Here is a 24,655-nt window from a genome sequence, read left to right as displayed (position 1 = left end):
ATTGACTAACACAATATTATTGTGTGCTGGGTATTATATATAAAGCAGCGGAGATGTCTCTTCTTCACTCCTTCCAAGTTAAAGGTGCCCAATTAGGGTAATTCCCAGCCTCTCTCTACAACTTTAACTCACTCTAACCAAAGGAAGTAGATTATTGTTATGGACTGAATGTTTGTGTCCCCACAAATTCTGTTAAAGCCCTAACTCCTGGTGTGGCTGTATTTGGAGATGGGGCCTCTAAAAAAAGTAATTCATTGGCCGGGCACCGTGGCTCACGCCTGTAGTCCCAGCACTTTGGGAGGCCGACGCGGGCGGATCACGAGGTCAGGAAATCAAGACCATCAGGGCTAACACGGTGAAACCCCGTCTCTACAAAAAATACAAAAAATTAGCCGGGCGTGGTGTCAGGCGCCTGTAGTCCCAGTTACTCGGGAGGCTGAGGCAGGCGAATGGCGTGAAACCGGGAGGCGGAGCTTCCAGTGAGCTGAGATCGCGAGCCTGGGCGATAGAGGCTCTGCCTCAAAAAAAAAAAAAAAAAAAAAGAAAAAAAAGAAAGAAAGAAAGTAATTAAGTTAAATAAGGTGGGTCCCATATCTGGTAGAATTAGTGTCCTTATAAGAAGAGACACCAGACACTTTGGGAGGCCGGGGTTAAAGGATCAGTTGAGGCCAGGAATTCAAGACCAGCCTGGCCAACATGAGGAAACCCCCTCTCTACTAAAATTACAAAAAATTAGCGGGGCGTGGTGGTGCATGTTTGTAATCCCAGCTACTCCAGGTGTTCCAGAGGCTGAGGCACAAGAATCATTTGAACCCTGGAGGCAGAGATTGCAGTGAGCCAAGATCATGGCACTGCACTTCAGCCTGGGGGACAGAGCCAGACTCTGTCTCAAAAAGAAAAAAAAAAAAATACCAGAGAGTTTGCTCATGCACGCAATCTCTCTCTCTCTCTCTGTGTGTGTGTGTGTGTGTGTGTGTCTGTTGCCCCCTGCTCCTCCCTCACACTTTGCCCCTCTATCCATGAACATGTGCTAAGGAAAGGCTATGTGCAGACACAGTGAGAAGATGGCAAGCCAGGAAGAGAGCCTTCACCAGAAACCAACTCTGCCAAACCTTGATCTGGGGTTTCTATCCTCCAGAATTATATGAAATAAATTTCTGTTGTTGAAGCTACCCAATCTGTAGTATTTTGTTATGGCAGCCTGAGCTACTAGCACAGTTAGTAAATGTGGAAGGAGGATGGTGGGTAGGCTTGTCACACCTCTGTCCTTCCTTCTGGATCTAGGTGCCCACAGAAGCTGGTTCTCCTCCAGTGGGGATCGTCCCTCCAGCGGGGGAGGAGGTTGAACATTGCCTGTGACTGACAGGTAAGTCCACCTCATTCTTCAGCTCCATCAGCAGCCCACTTATCTTTCACACATACTGACATCCGCTGACTTTGTTACTATTAGTATAAAAGGTGATATTTTGGCCTCTATCTGACTTGCTTTTCATTTTCTTTCCCAATTTTGTTACCACCAGGGTGGTCAAGAAGGACTGCTATTTGTTGAGCCCACTCTAGACCCCATGTACACATGGATTACAATACAAAACAAAATGGATTACAATACAAAATGTGAAAAACATCTAGAATATAATACTCTTGAAATTCAGAAGGCCTTTGGGTCATGATTCTCTTTATCATCATATTAGGATCAAGCTTAATCTCTGCTGGCCTTCTAAAAACAAATAACTTTTTTGTTTTGTTTTGTTTTTTGAGACAGAGTCTCGCACTGTCGCTCAGGCCGGAGTGCAGTGGTGCGATCTTGGCTCACAGCAACCTCCGCCTCCCAGGTTCACGAGATTCTCCTGCCTCAGCCTCCTGAGTAGCTGGGATTACAGGCACACACCACCACACCCAGCTAATTTTTTTTTTTTTTTTTTTTTGAGACGGAGTCTCGCTCTGTCGCCCAGGCTGGAGTGCAGTGGCCGGATCTCAGCTCACTGCAAGCTCCGCCTCCCGGTTTCACGCCATTCTCCTGCCTCAGCCTCCCAAGTAGCTGGGACTACAGGCGCCCGCCACCTCGCCCGGCTAGTTTTTTGTATTTTTAGTGGAGACAGGGTTTCACTACATTGACCAGACTGGTCTTGAACTCCTGACCACATGATCTGCCCACCTCAGCCTCCCAAAGTGCTGGGATTACAGACGTGAGCCACTTGCCCAGCCAAATAAGTTTTTTTTTAATGCCATATGGAATATTATTATCATTTATCTTTATAATAAATTTCAAATATAGAATGTTCCTCTAAAAGTGAATTAAAATTAAATGGAAATTGACTACAGTAAAAACAAATCAAAGTCAGGAGCAATTATGATGAACTTTCCATGCTCTTGCTTTCAAAAACTCATCCCATTATGCTAAAACATAACAACAGTCAAAAGCTCGCATCTTCACACAAAAATATTTGAGTATTGTTCTGAGTAACACTATGAGTACACTTTTTCAAAAATCATTTAAAGAGAGAAAGGTTTCCTCTCTAGAATTTTTGAGAATCTTCTTTATTTCCTTTTGGAGGCTACCCAATAATTTAAATTAGTATTCATGTCAGAATGCATCCCTGCCATAACTACTAGATTTTATAATTATACACAAAACAAGTTTAGAAAAACCTTGCTAAGGTGTCTTTTTCAAAAAGGAGGAAAAGAAAATAATTTGGGCAGTATTGAAGTAAAGTAAAAAGAAAACTGGATGGAGACACCTGGTCATTAACTCAAGTTCTGCATAGTTAACTAGCTGCATGATTTTAGATTTAGTCTTATTTTCCCTACCAGGAAAATGAGGGATAGCCTAAATGAAATAATATGTCACTGTACCTATGACATGTGAGCATATTTCACTGCCTGGTATATAGGAATGGGCATACAGAATTTTTATTAACACCACATTTAAAAGCTAAATGCAAAGAAGCTTTTCAGATTCCAGGCTTCTGAAGACAGCAGAATACATTAAACAGCCTCTTTCTACTATTTTCTATAAGCTTCCATTCCTTTTTTGGTTCTTTATAGGGTGAGACTGTGTCTAATGAAACTAAATTCTCAATCTGCACACCCCTATTACAAAGATAAACATAAAAAGACATAACTGAAATTTTAATAAAATTTATAAGAAATTCTTTACCTTCATCAACAGAATCTGAAGTGCTGCTTTTGTCCAGAGAAAGATACTCATCTTTATTCAAGTCCAGTGACTTTGATGGCACTCTAGTTAACTTCTTTTCCAAAGCTGGTAAGAGACTCTTTTTGGTCTGTTTTTCATTCTGGGACTCCTCTTTGCCTAATCCCTAAAAGGTAAACAATCCAGTTTCAAAATAAAAAACAGATTTAGCTTAGATTTTGCAGTGAGAACTTTAATATTAAACATACTTTGAAATATTGCACTTTGAAAAATATTTACAGCATTTTGTTTGTTACACTCGCATCACATTTCCAATGCTTTTAAATGTCGGTCCATAAAATATAAGTAAATAACATACACCATTCTAAAGTCATCCTACACAATAATAAACAAGTTTATGAAAAACATCATAGAAAAAAGAGCTTCACAGATCATATAAGTCACTTATGCAGAAGGAAAAGGGGACAAAGGACAAAAATAATAGAATAATCCATTCTTCAGGGTAGACAAGGGAGAAGAACCAAACCCAGTTAGCTTCCCCAGTCAATGCCTGCCCCATCATCTCAAGGTAGAAAACTCACCCATCTCTCAAGACCTAACGGGGAAATGGAAAGAAAATGGAGAGATAAAAGTCACATATGAGTACAGTGGGAGAGAGAAGATTAAAACAAATTAATTTCATAGCAAACTCATAAAAACACAATTGGCTTTGCTGCAACGGGACTAAGACATTAGGCATTAAGATGTATTTAATACATGATGCTATCTATACTTTCTGGGATGGTTTAATAAAGATGATCATCTCTACAATAAATTTAATGTTAGGCATTAAAGTATGATGCTATTGCTATGTTAGTATTCAAGTAAAATAGTACTGTATTATAATCAGACTTAGTGGAATAGTACAAAAAGTCTATATAAACTATACACAGAATATTTTCTTGCATTTTCTCTATGTACACAGATGAAAGAGAACACTTTACTTCCTGTCCCATGAGACCCCTGAGAAGCACTAAGTAGCAGAATCAGCTCCAGGGAGGATACAGGTTTCCAATGGCCACCCAGATCGCAGAATAACAACTGGGACCCAGGACACAATTTATTAAAGGATTATATTACCCTAGTCAGAAGATTGATTCTTCAAGCAGAGATTATTGCTAAAATCAAGACTTGATTTATTTGGGAGTTCCACACTACAAAGCAACATGCCTATTTAGCTAAACCAAGGACCCCTTAACAGATGCTAAGTAAAGTACACTTCTCTATAGCTCCACACTTATGCTTCTCCTCTTGTTGCTAATTAAGTTCTATTTCCTACTATAAAGAATACAGATAGATGTTTATAAGAAAAGTAAGAGTCACTGTCTTTCAGTGGTTGATATCTGGATGACTTTTATTTATTTGTATACTCTACTGTATTTCATGAAGTTTTACAAAGAGTATTAATTTTATAACTTAAAAACATTTTATTGGAAAAAAGTTATTCTTGACTTTTTGTTATTTCCAACTTTGTTAGAAGTGAAAATGAGGCAAAGCAAGTGACATACGATACTTGTAGATATCTGAGAATCTCATCACATGGCTCTTGAATGCAAACAGAAAAAAAATGGCTAAACTTCTATACTACTTGTATTCTATAACCTGAAAACATCTATACTGAACACCAATGAATGTATGATCGATCTTAAAGCATTAAGTTATTCACTTCCCTTGCACCAGTAGTAAGTCACTAAGGGTCTCTAGATGAATAAGTTTTGCAAGAAACCCATAACACAAAACTAGGCTGAGGTAGATGCATGACTGGTCAAAACAAGTTGATAACATGCTGGCCTTCCACATAAATATCTTTTCGTTCAACGTTTTCCCAACATTTACTCAGAGGAGATACTGGAAGTTCCTTGAGGGAGGGTGGAAAAGGATCATTACTGATCACAGGCAGATTCACCTTCAATTATAACAGCTTATGGTTATTGGATACTTAATGTGTGCTAGGAACTATTCTAAGTACAGTCATGCATTGCTTTGATGACAGGGATACATTATGAGAAATGTATCATTAGGTGATTTTATTGTTGTGCCATTGTCATAAAGTGTACTTAACAAATTTAGATGGTATAGCTTACTACACAGCTAGGCTATATAGTATAGTTTATTGCTCCTGGTCTATAAACCTGGACGGCATGTTACTCTACTGAATACTATAGGCAGTGTAACATGGTCGGAAGTACTTGTGTATCTAAACATATGTAAACATAGCAAAAGTACAGTAAAAACATGGTATAAAAGATTTAGAAAATGGTACACCTGTTTGCACCATGAACGCAGCTTACAGGACTGAGTTCTGTTGTTCTGGGTGAGTCAGTGAGTGAGTAGTGAGTGAATGTGAAGGCCTGGGACATTACTGAACACTACAGCAGACTTTATAAACATTGTACACTTAGGCTACAATATATTTACAAAAAAATTGTTTTTTCAATAATAAATTGAGCTCAGTTTACCGTAACATTTTTATTTTATGAACTTTTAAATTTTTAAAAACTTTCTGACTCTTATAAAAACACTTAGGTTAAACCACAAACACATTGGACAGCTGTACAAAAATATTTTCTTTCTTTATATACTTATTCTAAAAGTTTTTTTAAATTTTTTTTAATTTTTAATTTTTTCTTAGTTTTTTATTTTTAAACTTTTTTGTTAAAAATTAAGACACAAACACACACGTTAGCCTAGGCCTACACAGGATCAGGATCATGAATAGCACTGTCTCCCACCTTCACGTTTTGTACCACTAGAAGGTCTTCAGGGAGCTGTCACCTCCTATGATAACAATATTTTCTTCTGGAATTCCACCTGAAGGACCTGCCTGAGGCTGTTTCAAAGTTTACATTTTTTGTATATAGAAGTAGAAAGAGTACACTCTAAAATAATGATTTATTATTTTATTATCAAGTATTATGTACTTATATAATTGTATGTGCTATACCTTTATAGGCCTGGCAGCACAGGTTTGTTTACACCAGCATCACCACAAACATGTGAGCAACCCATTGCATTACCATGTTATGATGGTACCTCACTAGGCAAAGGAATTTTTCAGCTCCCTTAAAATGTTATGGGACTGGCCAGGCACAGCGGCTCACGCTTGTAATCCCAGCACTTTGGGAGGCTTAGGAAGGTGGATCACCTGAGGTTAGGAGTTCGTAGGAAACCCCATCTCTACGAAAAATATAAAAAATTAGCCAGGCATAGTGGTAGACACCTGTAATCCCAGCTACTCAGGAGGTTGAGCCAGGAGAATCACTTGAACCCAGGAGGCAGAGGCTGCAGTGAGCTGACATCGCACCACTGTACTCCAGCCTGGGCAACAAGTGCGAAATTCCGTATCAAACAAACAAACAAACAAAAACGTTATAGGACCAACACCACATATGCAGTCCATCTTTGACCAAAACATCATTATGCAGAGCATGACTGTATTTTCATATATACTAATTTATTTAACTCTTATTTAAAAAGACCTTATAAAGTATAATCCTTACTTTACAGTTGAGAAAAGAAAAGCAAAGGTTAAGTAATTAACTTATACAGTTAGCAAGTGGCAGAGGTATGATTTGAAGCCAAAGCCCTGCTCTAAATAAAGAAATTTAGCTCTGCCCCCAAACTTGCATCCCCAATCAACAGAACAAAAGCTCTGCAGTAGGAGCACTCCTAGTACTCAGAATATGGTTTCTAAATACCATTCTTCACTAAGAAAATCTATGGCTCATTAAGAAAATGGTTTGGGGCAGAAAACATACAAAATGTGCTTAGAATATATTGTTGTGCCAGAAAGAAAGGACATCATCAAAGATACTGGTCATTTCAAAAGACCAAAGGAACCAACCTGAAGAGGCTCCCATTGGCAGAGGGCGCAAACTGAGAATCAAATATAATGACTCCAAGTGATTGAAGCTCATTGGAATAAAAAACTGAAGTGTTGGCCAGGCATGGTGGCTCATGCCTGTAATCCCAGCACTTTGAGAGGCCAAGGTAGGTGGATCATGAGGTCAGGGGTTCGAGACCAGCCTGGCCAACATGATGAAACCCCGTCTCTACTAAAGATACAAAAAATTACCCAGGCATGGTAGTGCGTGCCTGTAATCTCAGCTACTTGGGAGGCTGAGGCAGGAGAATCACTTGAACCCGGGGGGGTGGTGGTTACAGCAAGTTGAGATCACGCCATTGCACTCCAGCCTCTCCAAGATGAGACTCATCTCAAAAAAATAAATAAACAAATAAATAAAACTGATGTGCTTACAATGATACTTGAGAAAATAAAAGAAGAAACTAAGTAACTGAGTATAATGCCTAGTAGTTAACTGGACCTGCCTGCTTAAAAAGCTTAAAAAGCAGCTACTGTTACTCAAGCATGCTGCTCAGGGGCTCATCTCTCCCTTCAAAACAGATTCTTTCTCCATGCTGTTCCCTTCTGTGAAAGAAAGAGAGAAAAAAACAGATTCTTTACAGCACAGACAGTACTTTCCCTGGGGAAAATTCTACTACTTACAAATTTCTCCATCTTATTATTCTTTTAATGATATTAATCCCCCTACAGACTGATGCTCAGGTAAAACTGCTTGGTAGCTCTGCTTTTTATATAGCTCTGAACAAAACCACATATTTTCCCACATAACCTCTGCTACTTAACAGACTTTAAACTTTTTTCCTAAAATAAGGTAGGAGCGTGATCTCTTATTTTTAACATTTTGTATACTGTATCCTTATTTATCTTGTATTCTGATTAGGATATGACAGTATCAGATATATTTTAAAAGGGATATCATATACTAACTCCTTTTGATGAATTTCCATCGAATAACTCTGTTTCTGAAACCCGACTAATTAATTCACTGGTAAAACTGATTGACTTGGATAATTTTTCATCTCTCTCCCCAGAGTCATCCAAGCTGCTTCTTCCTGGACTTCTGTAAGAAAACACATCATTATAGAAATAGAAGGTCACCTCCACACCAATAAATTATTTGGTCTCCTCATTGAGGTCATTTCCTATGATAAAACAGTTTGATAAAAATGGATTACTGTAATATAACAAATAAATGTCTACTTATAACAAGGCTGTCTTCTTAAATTACATGCAAGTTGATATTTCTGAAAACAAGATACACTCACATGAGATTCTATAAATCTCAAAAACATTAAAAAATTAACAAAGTACAAATGGCCATAACAGTAACTAATCAACTGAAAATTGCTCATTTAAATTTCAGGTACAGAGTACATGTTTGGGTTAGATACTAGGCCGCACAAGAAGGCAGTTTTGTATCTCCTTCCTTCTGACTCAGCCCCAGCAGTTTTGTATCTCCTTCCTTCTGACTCAGCCCCCGCTGAAATGGTGAAGCCCTCCCAGAAGTGAACACTCAAGATGTCTGAGCCTAAGTCCATTGGCCACTCCTGCCTCCTCACTCTTCCCAGCCCTAAGAACAAGGTTTAACAAACAGCTGTCAAATGATCATGTGGTCAATACCATAATAAATGTCCTGGGATCTGCTTTCCCTTTCTCAAGGAACAAAAAGAAAGGAAAATCTATTAAATACAAAGGGAGCACAACTGATCGAATTTCCAGTGCTCAACAGGATGGAGGTGAGATGTAGAAAAATAGAGAGGAAAGGAGGAGGAAGAAGGAAGGAGAGATTGCAAATAAAGAGGAAGAAAATGGAAGAACTGAGGAAATAAAGGTTTGAAACAGATTTGCTTCTTTCAGAAACTGAAGAACAGGAAAAGAAGTAGAAGAGAGGATGAGGATCCTGCCACACACTTTCTTAGAAAGCATTCAGGCCGGCCGGGCATGATAGCTCACGCCTGTTATCTCAACACTTTGAGAGGCCAAGGCGGGCTGATCATGAGATTAAGAGATCGAGACCATCCTGGCCAACATGGTGAAATGCCGTCTCCACTAAAAAAAAAAAAAAAAAATTCAAAAATATTAGCTGGGTGTAGTGGCACGCACCTGAAGTCTCAGCTACTTGGGAGGCTGAGGCAGGGGACTTGCTTGAACCAGGGAGGCGGAGGTTGCAATGAGTCAAGATCACGCCACTGCCCTCCAGCATGGTGACAGAGTGAGACTCCATCTCAAAAAAAAAAAAAAGAAAAAAGAAAAAAAGAAAAGAAAGCATTCAGGTCAGGCGCAGTGGCTGACACCTGTAATCCCAGCACTTTGGGAGGCCGAGATGGGTGGATCACTTAAAGTCAGGAGTTCAAGACCAGCCTTGTCAACATGGCAAAACACCGTCTCTACTGAAAATACAAAAAGTAGCCAGGCGTGTTGGTTGGCACCTGTAATCCCACCTACTCAGGAGGCTGAAGCAGGAGAATCGCTTGAACCCAGGAGGTGGAGGTTGCAGTGAGCCAAGATCATGCCACTGCACTACAGCCTGGGCGACAGAGTAAGACTCCGTCTCAAAAAAAAAAAAAAAGCATTCAATCACCAGAAGAAGAAAACAGCAGCTAGTCACAACTATTCTTTCTTTCCTCAAAGACTAGAAACTTTTCGAGTTGGCAAGGACCTTAAAGACAATCTAGTTCAGCTGCCTCATTTCATAGACGAGCAAACTAAGAAGCAAAAAAGTGAAAAGATTTGCCTGAGGTTGCTCAGCTGTTTGGTGACCCTAAGATCCAGATCCTGTTTACCATGATCCAAGGCTCTTTGCATTAGAGTAATTGCTTTTCTATCCAAATCCAGAACCGGCAAGAGGCTACGAAACTTCTCAAGGAGAGCAATACAATGGAAAGTCTTAACTTTACAGAAAGCTAATAAAATATACATGTGCAACGATGTAAAAAAGCCTATAAAATATTGATGCTAAGCGGAAAAGATATAAATTGGATCAGCATAAGTAGATTACCTAGATGAGTAAAATTTCTGCACATACATTGAGACTTTCAAAATATTTCCATTTTAAGATTTACTATAGAATTTCTAAATAACATCTTTTAAGATATAATCCACATATCACAAAATTCACTTCATGTAAAGTCTACAGTTCAGTGGGTTACAGAGTTGGGCAACCATCACCACTAATTGTAGAACATTGTCATCACCCCAACAAAGAAACGCTGACCCCACTTGCGGTCACTCCCCATTCTCCCTTCCTATCAGCTCCTGGCAACTACCATCTACTTTCTGTCTCTATAAATTTACGAATTCTAGACTCCATTTCACATACATGGAATCATACAATATATGGTCTTTTCTGACTGGCTTTTTTCACTCAGCTAATGTTTGCTATAGAATTTTAATGTATTCTCCTTAATTGTTTTTATTGCTAACAGCCTCAATCCATAGGACATAATGCACTGTTACTTGAAGAGGTTAATAAAAATGTCCACTCTTCTAAAAGAATCCTCATCAGTCAAAAATAGTCTTTCTGTACTCTTAATTTCTTTATCACATTATCTGTTACTCTGTTACGGCTCTTACCATTATCTACCTTGTATTACAATTATTTGCATTCCACCGTAGGCTATATGCTCCTTCCATTAATGTTTTGAGTATTTATGGAGTGCCAACCACATGCTAAGCACTATGTTAGGGAATTCCTGAGGAAAAATCATATTATTGTATCCTTCAAAACACCTACCATATAATTTACTTTACTGTCATCTATAAACTCAGAGATTTCACTAGGTACTTCTCCAGATCCTTGATAAAAAGGCTTACTAAAACCAGACTTTAAGTAAACCCTAAGTGACATAGTTAACATTTCCTTATATATCTCATCTGTGCTTACCTATTTAGCAAACTATTCTCTGTCCCCACCTTTCACCCCATTCATTCCACCACAGAGAACAAAGGGGCAAATGGCAGCCAAAGATAAATTAATAGAAATTCAGAATTAGTCGAATGGAAAATAATTGTGCTTTGATTAATAATTGATCAACGTTGACATTTCAAAACAGTTTGCTGTACCTTGGCTGCACATCCTCAATCGACAGTGACAAGTTCTCCATCTCCTCAGCACTGAAACCTAGCTCAGGGCCATAGTTCTGCTGGAGCAGTTGCCGGAACTCCTGTCTACTCAGGCTCTAGAAGGACAGAAAAATTACACTGAGCATTGGAAAACAGAAAATATAATACCACAGAGACTCAAAACATGAGTTTTGAAGTCAAAATGACCTGTTGTGCAAAGACTAGATATGTGGCTTTGGTAGTTATCTGACCTTTCTGTACCTCCATTTTCTGTATCTATAAAAATGGGTTAATAAAACCTGTCTGACAGAGTTCATAAAAGGAATAGATAAAATGATTTTAAAGTACATATTATAATAACTACTGTAAATGGGAGGTTAAAATGTTTTAAATTTTCTTTCTGTGAATAATTTGTTCAGGCCAGGTGCAGTGGTTCACACCTGTAATCCCAGCACTTTGGGAGGCCTAGGTGGGCAGATTACGAGGTCAAGAGATAGAGACTATCCTGGCCAACATGGTGAAACCCCATCTCTACTAAAAATACAAAAATTAGCTGGGCATGGTGGCTCACGCCTGTAATCCCAGCACTTTGGGAGGCTGAAGCATGTGGATCACCTGAGGTCAGGAGTTCAAGACCAGCCTGGCCAACGTGGTGAAACCCTGTTTCTACTAAAATTACAAAAATTGGCTGGGCGTGGTGGTGCACACCTATAGTCCCAGCTACTCGGGAGGCTGAGGCAGGAAAATCAATTGAACCCAGGAGGCAGAGGTTGCAATGAGCCGAGATTGCACCACTGCACTCCAGCCTGGGCGACAGAGCGAGACTCTGTCTCAAAAATAATAATAATAATAATAATAATTTGTTCATATTTTCTGGTAATTACTGATCTGGAGTTTGCTTGCTTGTTTTTGAGATGGAGTCTCACTGTGCTACCCAGGCTGGAGTACAGTGGGCGATCTCAGCTCACTGCAACCTTCGCCTCCCAGGTTCAAGCGATTCTCCTACCTCAGCCTCCTGAGTGCCTGGGATTACAGGTGTGCACCACCACACCTGGCGAATTTTTGTATTTTTAGTAGAGATGGGTTTCACCATGTTGGCCAGGCTGGTCTGGAACTCCTGACCTCAAGTGATCCACCCTCCTTGGCCTCCAAAAATGCTGGTATTATAGGCATGAGCCACAGTGCCCAGCCTCTGATCTTCAGTTTAGCTCTGCAATCTAATCAGTCTACCATGACCACTGAATCACCATTCAGTCCTGTCAGCTCAGAACATGTCCTCTTAATCCATAATGTATCTGAATATTTTAACCACCTTAAAAACCTTATAGATCAATAAATTTTAAATTATATTTTCCTAATATATAAAAGGCAAGTGTCTGGACTTCAGAATATTTCCTTCGATTTATCTTTAATAAAGTCCAGCTTGTTCTTTTTTTGTAGGCAGCATATCCATTTTGAAATCAGCAAATACAACAAACTCATGCATTACCTAGCAAAACAAAAACAGTATTATTATTATTTAGGATAATGGCCTCCAGTTGAAAAATAAAATTAAATATCAATATTAGGATAACCAATGGTCTGATGTCTAAAAACATTACAGATAGTTAATTACATGCTTAAGTAAGGTGTAAAGAAGTAGCATAACACTTGAAGCAATTGTTAGTAAGATAATCTCTCTCATTCATTCAACAGATATTTATTTAGTACCTAACAAATGTGCGTTACTGCACTAGATGCTAAGGAGAATAAACATAAAAACATAATGTAGAAGTTAAGCTCCTGGCCCTCAAACAACTTATAGCTGAAGAGACATGGGATGTTCTTAAGTTATACGACAAGATATAATACGATCATGCACTAAAGTACTGGTAGAGTCAACATGATATGAAAGTCTAAAGGAAGGAAACAGGACTGTGGATTAGAGTGATCAGATAAAGTTCATGTTGGAGAAGTGTTTTCAGCTGAGGTAAAGGAAGAATATGGGGGAATGGAGAAATGGGAAAAGTTGAAGAGACAGAAAGCAACTAAAATTACATAATAAATACATGAACATAAGTAACATTTCTTTTGAAGTCAGTAGTCTATCAGCCTAACTGAAGTAAAAATTTTAAGTTGAGAAATAGTAGAGATAAGTATAGACTTGATGGGGCCAAAACACAGATGCCTTGAACTCCTCCCCAATGTTCCCTACAACAAATACTACTTCCTTTTTCTTCTTCCTATTTTCTTCTCCGTCTAGTAACTATGGCATCTTTGTTATGTTATACTAGATGACCTTCATTACATTTCATGGACCTTCAAAGATATTAAGAACAAAATGTCTGCACTTTAGACCACTAGTTCCCAATCGGCTGTGCCCAGATTACCAGGATTCCACAAGAGCAGATGATGAAAATTCAGATATTATCATCAGATATTATTATCAGATAATATTTCAAAAAGTCAAACATATCCAATTAGTTATCTAAAATAAAGCTATTCAAGTTAAGTGAAATGGCAAGCCTCTGTTTTGAGCTGAACCATATTAACCTACAATGGATACCACAGGCTGATAAATTCTCACTGGAAATAATATATATCTAACAAGTAGTGATGTTTTAATATTTATTATTTAATGTATACCCCTTATTTGGAAGACAAAATCTTTGGAAGCACAGTGTCCACAGAAAAAAACATTAAAAGGACCATTAGTGGTAGAGAAAATTAAGAAACCACTGTCCTTGATATTAAAGGAACATACACATTTATGTTCTGACTTCCACTCCAAATGAGTCATTTGTGAACTTTTTTCACAATAACAACTCATACTACTAATTAACTCATTCTTCCAAAGAAATTATCTTTGAAATATTTTAATATCATACTAGGATGGTTAACTTTATAAGAAGAAGCAAGCAATATTTCAATATACTTGTGTAAGATAAATCTTTTATAAAAACTTTTCTTAAATAATAGATATCAAACTATTCCAAAGGCAGACTAAAGCAAACAAATAAACCAATGATGTATACCCAGGCAGCTTCCTAACAGCAAAAGAAATGAAACTTATCAGTAAAATACTAACAACAAAAAAGTAATTTTATTTGACTACATAAAAGTTTTAAATATTGTATTAAATACTAGCAGGAAGTTAATAGCAGGGTAATTGCAATATATTTTTCAAGCTAGTAATTTAATATATATAACAGGTTAATGGAAAACAAAATAGAACTCTTTTAATTCACCATCTTATAGATTTGCCAATTTGTTAAAAATGACGTTTTCTATCAAGTTGTCCAGTTTTCATAAAAATGTGGTTATTTACAGCCATGCTGAACATTCAAACATTCCAACATATGCCCAGCCTGATATTCATAAGTCTTTCAATAATCAGCAGCAAAAACAATCTACCTTAGTAGTCTTCAAAAACAACCTAAATTTTAAACACAAGCTGACCACCCACCTGCAAACCAAGGAGAGTCTCTCCCTTTCAGCCTATAGAGTAGTTTAACAAAATAAAGACGAACCAAGCAGTAATCAGATAAGGCTCAAAAGTCAGAAGATCAATTTCTGGCCCAGAAAGCTGTGTATTCTAAGTATGTTGCCTTCTCTACGCACAGCAGAGCTCCAAATATTTAATGACAACCATGTAAAAATAATCATTGCTTCAATCTCTCAATTTTGCTATGAAAAGCTTTTCTAATGTAGTTTAAAGTACATTATCTGTCACTTCCTGGTTGTAGTAACAGCACTCTTTCCAAGGTTGCAGGTCAGAATGCAGAATTGGAAGTTATACCTCACTCTACAGGTTCCTAAGCCACTCCTACAAGAAGAAGATAGGTAAACAGCGTTTTATTAAAGGGACAGTTCCTAATTTTCTCTGTTCTACTCACAGATTAGAAAGAACAAAATGAAAGTAAAAATATTTTGCTTATGCTAAATTGATGTAAAACAGCTATTACAATATTATTTTAACCTCATCTTTAAAATTAACTATATTACAGGTTAAATCTTCTTCTCCATGCTAGTAATTTCTATGCAGTTCTGGGAATGTCATGATTACTTCTTCATATGCCACTTTTCCAGTACTGATGTAGTATTCCTACCAGACTCTTGCATTAATCCTTTACAACAACCAAAGATTCTATCTCTGAGTGCTGTAAATGTAACAATGTAAGGAAATAGCAGGAAGAGCCAGCTGTTCAGGTGGAACAAGTCTACTAAGCACCTGGCACATCTCTCATCACTGAAAGATTTAAGGCAACATTTTGATTACTCAATAATTCTTTTCTTTGAAAATATTTCTGACTTCAGTGTATTTAGAATAATTCCCTGGCAGTGATCTGGACTATAATAAACAGTAATTCCTATTTATTTCTCAGAAGAAAATTTTTCTTCTAAAGAAAGAATCAAAATTTGCCCTAATTTCTACCTAGTCATTCCATTTAATTTAGTGAAGCGTGTAAACAGATCGAAGGCTACTTGATGAACTCCAAGGATCAACCTTTTGAGGGATGCTAAAATCTCATCATTTTATACAATGGCAGAATGAGACAGAGTAGAGTGATGCTGAAAATACTACTCATTCAAATGAAGAAAGCCCACTATGGGGCAGCTTCTACTGTCTAAAAGGCAGTGCTTTTAGCATATCATGGTAATTCTAATTGACTAAAATTGTAGATAAATATATTTACAATGGTGAACAAATATCTATGAGAAAAATATACATTCACTGTACCACAATTGATATTTATACATATTTTTGCTAAATATAAAAATCCTTATACCAAACCACTGCTATGTAGGGCAGAGTTAAATTTAGTAGGCTTCAGAGGGAAAAACAGAACCTAGAACTGAGCCCCAAGAAAGCCCAACACACAAAGAGAAAATAGAGGAGTGGCCAGCAAAAAAAAAGATTCAAGGAAAAACAGAAAGGTAAGAAAAGATTACAGAAAGAATGTCATGAAAGGCAAAGGAAAAAAGTATTTCAAAATGGAGGGAGTACACAGTGGTATCAAACGCTGCCGAAAGGTCATGTAAGATGAGCACAGGATGAGCACATGTATGTCAAATGCAAGCATCCAGAGGAATGATACAGCTTGCCAAACCAGTTCCCCATCACTTGAGCGTGTGTGTATATGTGTGTGATAATGAGTGAGGCAGGGAGAGGAGATACAGTGGGGAAGGAGGAAGCAGCCAGGTCATGAAGAGCCTTGTACACCATGCCAAAGAATATGGATTTTACATTGTCAGAATATCAAAAGCCACCCAGTGGTTTCATATAGAAAAGTAACAAGTTCAGAATTATGATTTTAAAAGACATGATTTTAAAACACTACTATTTGACATCAACCTCAAAGACAGATTAGGTGTTAAAAAGAAATAGGAGACATTGGTAATGGTTCAAGCTAGAAATGATGATGACCTTGGTGACCAACAAGATATGGCCAGCTGGCAAAGAGGTAAGAAACAGGATACATCCAGGTTTCTGGCGTGGGTCTGGGTAGAAGGCGGTGTGGCTCACTGACCAAGGGAAAATAGGTAGAGGAGTTCTGACAACCAAGAAGGTAAAAAAGAGGGAATGATATAATACAAACACTTCTATACTGCCATGCTATTACATAGCAAATGTGACAAATAGTCACCAATTTCGCATTCATTTTTTTCCAGGTAGGTCTGAATGTTGTATTTATTAGATTGATAGCACTACTGGAAAACTTTTGGAATTTCAGTAACCCCAAAAGGAATGATCTTTAGAAAGTGACCTAAGGAAGAACAAGGGGATTTGATACTGTTGTGCAGGCTAAAGGAGAAAGCTGGATGACACTGCTCCGAAGGTCTCAGTGGCTGACATCGGGTTTGTAAACTGACCACAAACTGACCACTATTTAAAGGTCTCAGAGCTGTCACTATCCAAGAGTTGGCTCAGGGAGGCCAACTTAATAAGCCACACTCACAAGCTGATACTAGCTCAGTTGGAAATATACACAGTGGGGAAGATTCCTTTCTGGTGATCACAAATCTTTTCTTTTATCGCACAGAACACCTGAATACCTTGGAAGTCAGATTAGCAACCAGAAAGTGGCACAACAAGCATGCAATCAGAGCAAAGGTAGACAGCTTTAAGGAACAATTTACTGTGCCTTGGTAGGACATGATGATTCATCTCTGTCCCATCTCCATATAGTTCTCGACTGATCAAAGTCTACCTCTGCAACTCTACTTTTCTGTCCTAACTCCTAAGTTCTTGGCCTAAGTCTGGCCAAGTCCTCTTCAGACTGATATATTCTTTCTTTTCATACACTAATACTTTCAATCAACTGTTTTAAACCCTTTTTCCCCAACACACCTGAGGAATAGGACACCCTTCTGTCACCCTTCTGTTTAGTGATTCCCAAATAGAAGCTAGAGGGCCATGTATCAGAATTTAGACAGCATACATCTGTATACATTTGAAAAGCTCCCCTCATTACCTTACCCCTGAATCTAACATATGCTATCTTCTTCTGCCATTTGGGAATAAGATGGAAAGTCATTCTGTCTCTTTAAGCCTTAAAATTCAAAATAAGTACAGATTTCTGCTCTATTAGACCCTGGATTGAAATATTCACTTTCAGAATATACTCTTACATTTCCAAGGAGAGCTAGCTTCCCCGTAGCCCCCATGTGCTGGCAAGAGAGACCACTATTACCATGCTAAGATTTAAAAAGTACAGGCCAGGCGTGGTGGCTCATTTCTGTAATCTCAGCACTTTGGGGGGCCAAGGCGGGTGGATCACCTGAGGTCAGGTGTTCGAGATCAGCCCCTGGCCAACATGGTGAAACCCCGCCTCTATGAAAACCACAAAAATTAGCCGGGTGTGGTGGCAAGCACCTGTAATCCCAGCTACTTGGGAGGCTGAGGCAGGAGAATCGCTTGAACCTAGGAGGCAGAGGTTGCAGTGAGCCAAGATCGCACCACTGCACTCCAGCCTGGGCGACAGAGCAAGACTCCGTTTCAAAAAATAACAGTACAAAAGTAAATTTTCTGCATACATCCTGCCTATATTACTGATATCTGTAATTCTAAATGCAATAATACAAGAATATCAGTAGGACTATGGAATAATTAATTGAGCCTTAATTTAAAAAATCTTTTAAATTTTAACCCTGTTACTACTGATAACCTTACATATGAACCCTATTTTCTTAGTAATTCAAGTATGTAGAAAATAGCATTCCTTTTGGCAACTCAGGATGCTTTAGTGTTTCAAGATAATCATTTGTTCTCACCGTACATATTGAAGGTTACAAAAATGGAATTAAATATACATTGAACTTAGGGTGTGCCCTGAATGCTGTTTCTGAAATATTTCAGAAATGTCTGTGTTTTCCCCCTATCCTTTGCCTTTTCCTTGAACTAAGAGAATTTATAATATCTTGTTAAGAGTAGTAATTAATTATTTGGACTCCAAATCATTGAAGTTCTACTAAATTGAGTAATTCAAAAAGTATTTATTGAGCATCTGTTACACGTAATATTGTCCAAACTGGCACACTTTTGAGAGTAAGGGAAGCACAATATTTACTTTGACAAAAGCCTAAACCCAGACAGTTTCAGACCGTACTCGGTAAACCAAACTGTGTAACAAACCAGCTATGTGGTAAAGAATGAACTTGTCAGTGGACATACAACAGTGAACAAGACAGACATGGTCATTGTCTTCAAGGGATTTAGAGTTAAGCAAGGAGAATAGAAATAGAACTAAGAATTGTAACTGTAATGCATATTATAGAAATACAAGATGTTATAGGGAACTAAAAGAATGAATCTGACTTCAGGTTTATTAATGAGAACTAGAGTGGGAATAAGAGGATCACAATTTCCTGGCAGAAAGAACATTTGAAGAACTACTTAAAAAAAAAAAAAAAGAAGTAGAACATTTAAGATGACAAGAATGGGAGGGTATATGAAGATGTGAGTGGAGAGGTGGAAAGGGTCTGATTATGTGGTCCCTATAGAGATTTTTAGATTTTTATTCCAAGGGCAATGGGTATCAAGCAGGAAGCAAAAATAAGCAAGCATTTTTTTAAAAAAAAGATAACTTCGGCTGTAGTACTGTTCAGGGTTCGACAAACTGTTTCTGTAAAGGGCCATGTAGTAAATATTTTAGGCTTTTTGGGCCATATGGCCTCTGTCACAACTACTCAACTCTGCTGTTGTAGTGTGAAAGGCAGCCATAGAAATACATAAACAAATGAGCATGGCTGTGTTCCAATAAAACTTTATTTATGGACACTGAAATTTGAATTTCATATAATTGCCACATGTCATGAAATATTATTCTTTTGATTTTTTTCAGCCATTTAAAAATGTAAAACTAGTCATTGTGTGCAGACCACACAAAAACAAAATAGGACTGTGCTTGGCTCTGGTATAGAACACGGATAGGGGCTGGCACAAATGAAGAAAAAGAGCTGAAGGGTGGAGTGGGAAGGGCCTAAAACTTATCTTGAACCATGACTGCACAGTTCTTTACAAAGACCAAGAAAACATCAATTGTTTGTATTAAAGAATGGTGCTGCCATTGTCCTCTGGCCCCACAAATCCCAGATATTCAATGTTCTGTCTAGAGAATGGGAGCTAAACTCACAGACTGTGAACTAAGCTGAAGTGCTATAAATCATGTCACGAATGATTGTAGTTACAGTTTAAACACATGTCTAAACATTGATGACTTATGTCTCGCCAGGTCAAATATTAGAAATAAACTGTCCTTTCTGAAGCAATGTAAAAAAGTAGTTTTTTGTTTTTATTTTGTTTTGTTTTGAGATGGAGTCTCGCTCTGTCACCCAGGCTGAAGTGCAGTGGCACCATTTCAGCTCACTGCAATCTCCACCTCCCGGGTTCAAGCGATTCTCCTGCCTCAGCCTCCTGAATAGCTGGGACTACAAGTGCCTGCCACCACGCTCAGCTGATTTTTGTATTTTTAGTAGAGACAGGGTTTCACCATGTTGGCCAGGCTGGTCTCGAACTCCTAACCTCAGGTGATCAGCCCACCTCAGCCTCCCAAAGTGCTAGGATTACTTTAGGTGTGAGCCACTGCACCTGGCCCAAAGTAGTCTTATAAAGAGAAAAAGATGGTCCTTTTAAAAACATTCTTTTTCAAAGGCAACATATTTGGCTCCAGTTCTTTCAGTCTTACGGATTTATTTTACTGGAAAAATAAATAAAACAAATGCACACAAACATAATTTTACTATCGTTTTGTAGTACTTTAATGTTAAATCTACTTTCTAGATTAATTTGCTTTTTTAAAGGCCTTCTCATGCAAGAAGCAAGCAGAAGTAACACATAATTACTTTGACTTTGATTCCATAATTACATGCAACACAAATATAATATTCTGAACTTAATTTTTTTTTTTTGAGACAGTGTTGCACTCTATCCCCCAGGCTGGAGTGCGGTGGCATGGTCACAGCTCACTGCAGCCTCAACCACCTGGGCTCAAGTGATCCTACTACCTCAGCCTTCTGTGTAGCTGGGACTACAGGCATGCACCACCACACCCAGCTAATTTTTTTTTATTTTTATTTTTTTAGAAATGCAGTCTCTGTATTTTGCCCAGGCTGGTCTTGAACTGGTCTCAAGCAATCCTCCCACCTCAGCCTCCCGAAGTGCTGGGATTACAAGCATGAGTCACCATGCTTGGCCAAAAATATTTCTAATATATATCAAATGTATTATTCAAATTACTTATAAAGTTATTATAATAGAATTTTGTAGTTATGCTGTATATTTTATGAGGACTTTTTTTAAATCTTTTTTTAAGAGTATTACACAAGATCAAGAAATCTACCCAATGTGGCTTTATGACTTTAAAAAACTAAAAGGGAACTGAGGCTTACAAAATTATAGAGAATACCAAGACTATACCAAGCACCTAGCACTGTGCCTGGCACCTAATACTTCACAAATGCGAGCTGCTATTGTTGTGAATATAGATATTTCTATGTTAAAAAATTGTTCTGGGTGAATTCTACAGTGCTTAAAATTCCATTTAGGATAGTTTTGAAACTGAGATCTCATCTTCAACTTTAATTTCTGTATAATAGTTAACACATAATACATGCTTAAACATTTTTGTCTTCCTGTAGAGCAGAAACGGACACCATTCTATTTATCGAAATGAGAACACAGTGCCCACTTGAAATAGAGTGGCATATTCAACATTAAAGATAAACAAATGATCCAAAGATTTAAAAGGCATAACTACTGTGAAGATGGTGATACCTCCGTGTGTATACATCAAAAACACAGATAACATCAGGATCTTTTCAAAGAAGGGTAAATTTTACTTCCAGCCAGTAAATGTGGTGTTTCTTGGCTATGGTGGGTAGCCTGGAGTATCCTGGAATTCCCTTTCTTCTTCTCACTTCAGAGAGCTTTCTTCTTCATTAAAGTGAAGAACTCAGTTTCTCCCTTGGCTCATCTGTAAACCTGAACTTTATCACTTCCCTGGAGATATTGTTTTTATAAGGACGTATCCCAACTCACATGCGTGTGATAAGCGCAAATGTGATTTTGGAAGGACATTCGATACAGTATATAACCAAGCATAGGCTGCGGTAAGTCGCTGGCACCTTGCTAGAATGAGAGAATGCACCTCATGGATTCTGAGCACTCAACAAGCTGGTATTTGGGGGTGGGGTAGGCAGGTGCCTATGGCAACACTGGAGTTTTCAGCCAGTGCTAGAATAGAGCACCCCACGGTAATGACAACGAATCTGAAAGTGACCGGCCTGCAGTGGGTGAAGGAGGTTTCCTTGTCAAAGCGCAACCTGGAAGGGCAGCGTAGAGCTGAGTTAAGAGCAGCACACAGGTATGCATTGCTCCACGTCCTTGTAGTAGACGCCATGCGCTGCAAGACCTGCTGCCCGTGGACCTGCCCTGTGAGCATCACCCAGGCCAGGAGCAAGGGTACGTGGCTCGGGGAAGCAGGGCACCCAAACACCCAGAGACACTCAGCAGGGGCTTGGACTTGGGGCTTCCAAGCTAGTCACTTCTATTCCCTTACTGAGGGCCAGAGAGACTGGGCTTGGCAAGCCCCTCACCCACACCCGCTTTTCTCCTCTGTCCCCTCCCCATCTCAGACTTGTAGGCTACTTCTCCAAGCATCCCGCCTCCAGCAAAGTGAAAGCATTTGAGTTGGGCACTGCTTGGGAGAGCCTGTCCTCAGCCATTGAGTTCAAAAGGCCATTCAACATAAAGAGCTCTGGAGGCCAACATGTGCCCACTTCAGGGAGGTGCTTAGCTGGGGAGTAGGGAGGAGAGGAGGTTAAGTTCCCACCTGCCAGTGGCAAAGAAAGAACGTTTCTTGGCTGGGCGGTGGCTCACATCTGTAATACCAGTACTTTGGGAGGCCAAGGTGGGCAGATCACCTGAGGTTGGGAGTTCGAGACCAGTCTGACCAACATGGAGAAATCCCATCTCTACTAAAAATACAAAATTAGCCACGTGCGGTGGTGCATGATAATCCCAGCTACTCAGGAGGATGAGGCAGGTGAATCGCTTGAACCCAGGAGACAGAGGTTGCAGTGAGCTGAGATCGCCATTGCACTCTAGCCTGGGCAACAAGAGCAAAACTCCAACTCAAAAAAAAAAAAAAAAAAGAGCCTTTCTTATCTGCGTGAAATCTCTACTGCTCCCCTTAAACCATTTCTTTTAATAGCAGCTTTACTGTGCTATAATTCAAATACCAGAAAATTCATCCCTTTAAGTGAACAATTCAGGTGGTTTTCACATATCCAGAGTTAAACAACCACCACCACTAATTTCAGGACATGTTGTCAACCCAGAAAGATACCCGACTCCATCAGCTGTCACTTCTCATTACTCCCTCCTCCTGGCAATAGCTTTACTATGTCTATTTCTATGAATTTGTCTATTCTAAACATTTCATAAGAACATAATCCTACAGTACGTGTTCTTATGTGACTGGTGTCTTTCACTTAGCATTATGTTTTCAAGGCTCATCTATGTTGTAGCATGTATCAGTACTTCACTACATTTTACTACTGAATGATATTCCATTGTGTGGATATACCTTTTTTTTTTGAGACAGAGTTTTGCTCTTATTGCCCAGGCTGGAGTGCAGTGGTGTGATCACGGCTCACCGCAACTTCTGCCTCCCGGGTTCAAGTGACTCTCCTGCCTCAGCCTCCTGAGTAGCTGGGATTACAGGCATGTGCCACTGCAACCGGCTAATTTTGTATTTTCAGTATAGATGAGGTTTCTTCCATGTTGATCAGGCTGGTCGCGAACTCCTGACCTCAGGTGACCTGCCCGCCTCAGCCTCCCAAAGTCTGGGATTACCGGCATGAGCCACCGTGCCAGGCCATACATTTTATTTATACATTAATCACTTGATGGACATTTGGATTGTATCCACTTTTTGGCTATTATGAATAATAAATACTGCTATGAACGTTGGGGTACACGTTTTTGTAAGAACAGATCTATGGTAAACATTTTGAGGAGCTGCCAAACTGTTTTTCAAAGTAGCTGCATCATTTTACAATCTTTCCAGCAATGTACTTGAGGGATCCACTTTCTCCACATCCTCAACAGCATTTGTATTTTAAAAAAAATTTTTTCAGCTTTACTGAAGTATAATTAACAAATAGGAATGGTACATATTTAAGGCATACAACTTGATGTTTTGATATGCATATACATTGTGGTCGCCACAATCAGGTTAATTACCATGTCCATTACCTCATGTAGTTATTATTTGCTTGCCTTCTTTCTTTTTTTGTACTGGTGAAAAAACTTTAGATCTACTCTCTTAGCAAATTTCAAGTATACAACACAGTATTGTTAACTGTAGTCAGCATGGTGCACATTTGATCTCCAGAACACATTCATCTTGCATAAATGAAACTTTGTACCCTTTAACCAACATCTTCCCATTTCTTCCTACCCCTGGCAACTACCACTTTACTCTCTGCTTTGAGTTCAACTTGTATAAATTCTACTTGATAATGGTATATAACCTTTGTATATGTTGCTGGATTTGGTTTGCTAATATTTTGTTGAGGAATTTTGTGTCATTGTTCATAAGGGATACTGGTCCAGAGTTTTCTTGTGGTGATGTCTGGTTTTGGTATTGAGGTAATACTGTACTCATAGATCAAGTTGTGAAGTGTTCCCTCTATTTTTAGAATACTGGGTGAAGGACTGGTGTTAATTCTACTGTAAACAGTTGGTTCACCAATGAAGCCACCTGGGCCTGGGCTTTTCTTTGTGGTAGGTTCTTTATCACTAATTCAATCTCTTTTCTTGTTATAGGTTTATTCAAATTCTCTATTTCTACTTGAGTCAGTTTTTGTAGTTTGTGACTTTCTAAGTACTTATCCATTTCATTTAGGGTAAATCATTTGTTGGCATACAATTATTCATATTTCCTTACAATTTTCTTTTTTTTTTTTTTTTTTTTGAGACGGAGTCTCGCTCTGTCGCCCAGGCTGGAGTGCAATGGCCGGATCTCAGCTCACTGCAAGCTCCGCCTCCC

At 38.7% G+C, this 24,655-nt stretch overlaps 1 protein-coding gene across 3 annotated transcripts in view; it reads right to left on the bottom strand.

Annotated features, from left to right (window-relative positions):
• GRAMD1C (GRAM domain containing 1C) overlaps positions 1 to 24,655 on the bottom strand; it is a 110,418-nt gene that overhangs the window by 37,327 nt on the left and 48,436 nt on the right. The window contains exons 1-4 of one of the 3 annotated variants that reach the window (XM_011940584.1): positions 21,640 to 21,774; positions 11,121 to 11,236; positions 7,986 to 8,118; positions 3,158 to 3,320 (exon numbers count right to left, since the gene is read on the bottom strand). In XM_011940584.1, coding sequence (XP_011795974.1) covers positions 3,158 to 3,320; positions 7,986 to 8,118; positions 11,121 to 11,236; positions 21,640 to 21,702 — 475 coding nt within the window. In that variant the 5' untranslated portion in view covers positions 21,703 to 21,774. Of the gene's footprint in view, positions 1 to 3,157; positions 3,321 to 7,985; positions 8,119 to 11,120; positions 11,237 to 14,565; positions 14,909 to 21,639; positions 21,775 to 24,655 lie in introns of those variants that run through there. The other 2 variants (XM_011940585.1, XM_011940583.1) reach the window with 2 other exon arrangements.

The sequence above is a fragment of the Colobus angolensis genome, unplaced genomic scaffold, assembly GCF_000951035.1.
Source record: "Colobus angolensis palliatus isolate OR3802 unplaced genomic scaffold, Cang.pa_1.0 Scaffold190, whole genome shotgun sequence".
In the NCBI taxonomy this organism is placed as follows: domain Eukaryota; kingdom Metazoa; phylum Chordata; class Mammalia; order Primates; family Cercopithecidae; genus Colobus; species Colobus angolensis.
Note: the sequence above shows the minus strand (reverse complement) of the source record. Positions and strands in the feature narration are given on the sequence as shown.